This window comes from Parus major, chromosome 10, assembly GCF_001522545.3.
Source record: "Parus major isolate Abel chromosome 10, Parus_major1.1, whole genome shotgun sequence".
Lineage (NCBI taxonomy): Eukaryota > Metazoa > Chordata > Aves > Passeriformes > Paridae > Parus > Parus major.
In genome coordinates this window covers 1,777,744-1,780,408 of record NC_031779.1, presented here as the reverse complement: position 1 = coordinate 1,780,408, position 2,665 = coordinate 1,777,744, and the positions used below count along the sequence as shown (strand labels likewise).

General features: G+C 59.8%; 1 protein-coding gene across 2 annotated transcripts in view; it reads right to left on the bottom strand.

The window, feature by feature from the left end:
* ARID3B (AT-rich interaction domain 3B) overlaps window positions 1–2,613 on the bottom strand; it is a 17,639-nt gene extending 15,026 nt beyond the window's left edge. Inside the window, exon 1 of one of the 2 annotated variants that reach the window (XM_033516991.1) lies at window positions 302–2,613. In XM_033516991.1, the coding sequence (XP_033372882.1) occupies window positions 302–847 (546 nt within the window). In that variant the 5' untranslated portion in view covers window positions 848–2,613. The remainder of the gene's footprint in view (window positions 1–301) is intronic. The other variant, XM_033516992.1, reaches the window with a different exon arrangement.
* Between the last annotated feature and the right edge of the window lie 52 nt (window positions 2,614–2,665).

Genomic DNA, 2,665 nt, shown 5'->3' with positions numbered 1-2,665 from the left:
TGGAATATAAAGTGGCTCTGTCTCCCAGGATCAGGGCACATCTCCCTGCCTGCCCATGCCAGCACTCAGAAATTCACAATTCCAGCATCCCAGAAAGGGATCAAGGACAAGAAACAAACACCAGGCTTTTCCCAAAATCCCAGCAAGGCTCTCACGGAGCAGGGACTCTATCCCAAGCTGGAAATCCTTAAAGCCCTCTGGCTTTGGGAATTCTTTGGGAATCTCTTTATGGAGGAGAGTGCTCCTGAGTGCCTGTGAGGATGGAGGTGGTTTTTTGGGAGCGGGGAATGGCGGCACTGACCTGTTTGAGCTGCTGGTCCAGGCGCCAGCCGGGGCGCCCCGCTGGGGCTCCGGGATGCTTGGCAGAGTCTTTGCCCTGCTCCTCCTCACCCTGCTGGGCGCCCCGTGGGTGCCCCAGGGCCGGCACGGGGCTGGAGCCCGCTCTCTGCTTGGGATGGGCGGCTTTGGGAGCGCGGAAATACTCCAGGCCAGAGCAGCTCTCCTGGCCGGGCACCTCGGCACCGTCCTCCAGCTCGGCGCCGTCTTCTTCTTCATCCTCCTCCTCATCCTCCTCCTCCTCCTCATCTTCCTCGTCCTCAGAGTTCCTGCTGCCGTGCTCCGAGGCCCGGCCGGCCGCGCTGGGGGCTCTGCCCGGGGGGACGGCAGCCGGCACCGGCAGCCGCTGGCCGATGGAGCGGGGCTGGGCAGGGAACGGCGGCGTCGGGAACGGCACCTGCGGCTCCCGGCGGCGCTCCCGGCAATCCATGGGCACCGCCGCCTGCTGCTGCTGCTGCTGCTGCTGCTGCTGCTGCTTCTGCAGCTGCTCCACCACCGCCTGCAGCTTCATCCCGCCGTGCGCATGGCTGGGAGCCCCGGCGGGAGCCGCGCAGGATCTGCCGGGGAGACAAACGCTGCTGAGCCACAGCGCCCAGCGCTTTCATCTTTTCCCCAGGAAGGGGATGGACGGAGCGCAGAGCCAGGGCTCTTTCCTGTGCAGGAGACCGTGAAACAATCAGCTCCGCGTTTAACAGCCTCGGGCTCCGGCTTCCATTCAATTTTCAGACTGTTTAATTGTATTTTCGAGCCGGGAGCTCGCTCCGCTCTGCCCCGAAGACACCGTCCCGAATGCCTTTGTGCGGGCACAAGCCTTCCACACTTCCTAAATAACTGATGTTGGAAGGTCAGGTTTGGGATTTGGTGCTCCTGGAATACTGCCTTAAAAGGAGACAGCCAGGATGAGCTCGACCATGTTTATATATTAAAAAATAAATCTATATCCGTGCCAAGCAGGGATTTGTCGTAAGGGGCTATCCCTAAATTTTTCTGGGCTCTAAATCCCTGCCGCTTCGTAAAAAAGAAATAAACATAATTTTTAAAAAAACGAGTTTAAGCATTATTTTTCCCCAGGGAGACGGAAATGGGAGCACCAACTCCTCGGGATCCCGGAGCTCCCAGCACATCCCAGCTCTGTCCGTGTCCTCCCTCCAATTTTCCCAGCCCGAGGAGCCCGGGGGCTCTCGCAGCTCTCCATTTTTGACCTGCTGAGCCAGCACTTGAGCAAAGCCCGACAGAACAGCCCCGGCTGGAAGCAGAGCTCGGGATAAATCCTGGAAAAGCGACGGCGCCGTTCATCTCCGGCCGCAGCTTGGACTTTGTCCTCCTCGGGGCGGGGGGAAAGGTGATCAAACACATCCCATTTCGGGGTTTTTGGGGGGTATAAAAACACGGCCAGCTCGGGGAAACAAAGGAAAAGCCAACTCCAAGCAAGCCCCGAGCCCCTGCCACCTCCCACCGCCCCCGTCTGCAGCCGCACGCATCTTCCTTTACGGAAAGAAGGGATCATTTTGGGGAAAAAACCACAAAAAAGCCGTCTGGAATCAGGCAGGATTCTGCTCTAAAATAACCGAGCACCCACCAGGCAGCAGGATTCCGAGTGAGAGGCAACTTCCAGGGTCTGCGGAGCATCCCTAGCTGTGTGCCAAACTCATTTTCCTCCGCTTCCCTGGGTTTGCCCAGCTCCTTTTTACCTCGGGAAAACCCACAAGGAGCAGCCCAGCCCCAAAAAGCGGAGGAGCCCAGCAAACCCGGCTCAGGAGCGGCAGCGCAGGATCCCCCCAGGGGAAAATCGGCATTAGGACACAAACACGGCAGCTGAGGCGAGATTTCGGGCAGGAAAAAAGAGGCGAATTCGCAGCTTCGGCGCCGGGCTCGGGTGCCAAGAGCAGCGGGGATAAAAGCAGGAGAGCAGCCCGAATTTGGGAGCCTCTCCACGCCCTCTCCGAGGATGTTTGCTCACTGCTTTCGGTGGCCCTGCCCTCCTTTTTGTTTTCCCAGCGGCTCCCCCCGGCACTTTTGCTGGTTCTCCGCCGCTTTTTGCGCCTCTTCCCTCACGCCAGGACCGAGTTTCCCCCAGCCCAAACCCCGCTGCGAGCCCTTTCACCCCACAGCCGCTTTATCCGCAGTTTTTAATCGGGAAAGAGCTTTTTCCAGCAGCGAGGGCCGCTAATGGGTTCGTTAATTAATGAAGCGGTCCCGGTTTTACCCGCCCCAAGGGGAATCACTCCGAGCCTCCCCTCAGGCGCAAACACCGAGGGGCCCCCAAGCGCCCCCCCCTCAGCACCGCTCCGCTTCCCCCGCGGCTCCCCCCGTTACCTCCCGTGGCGGG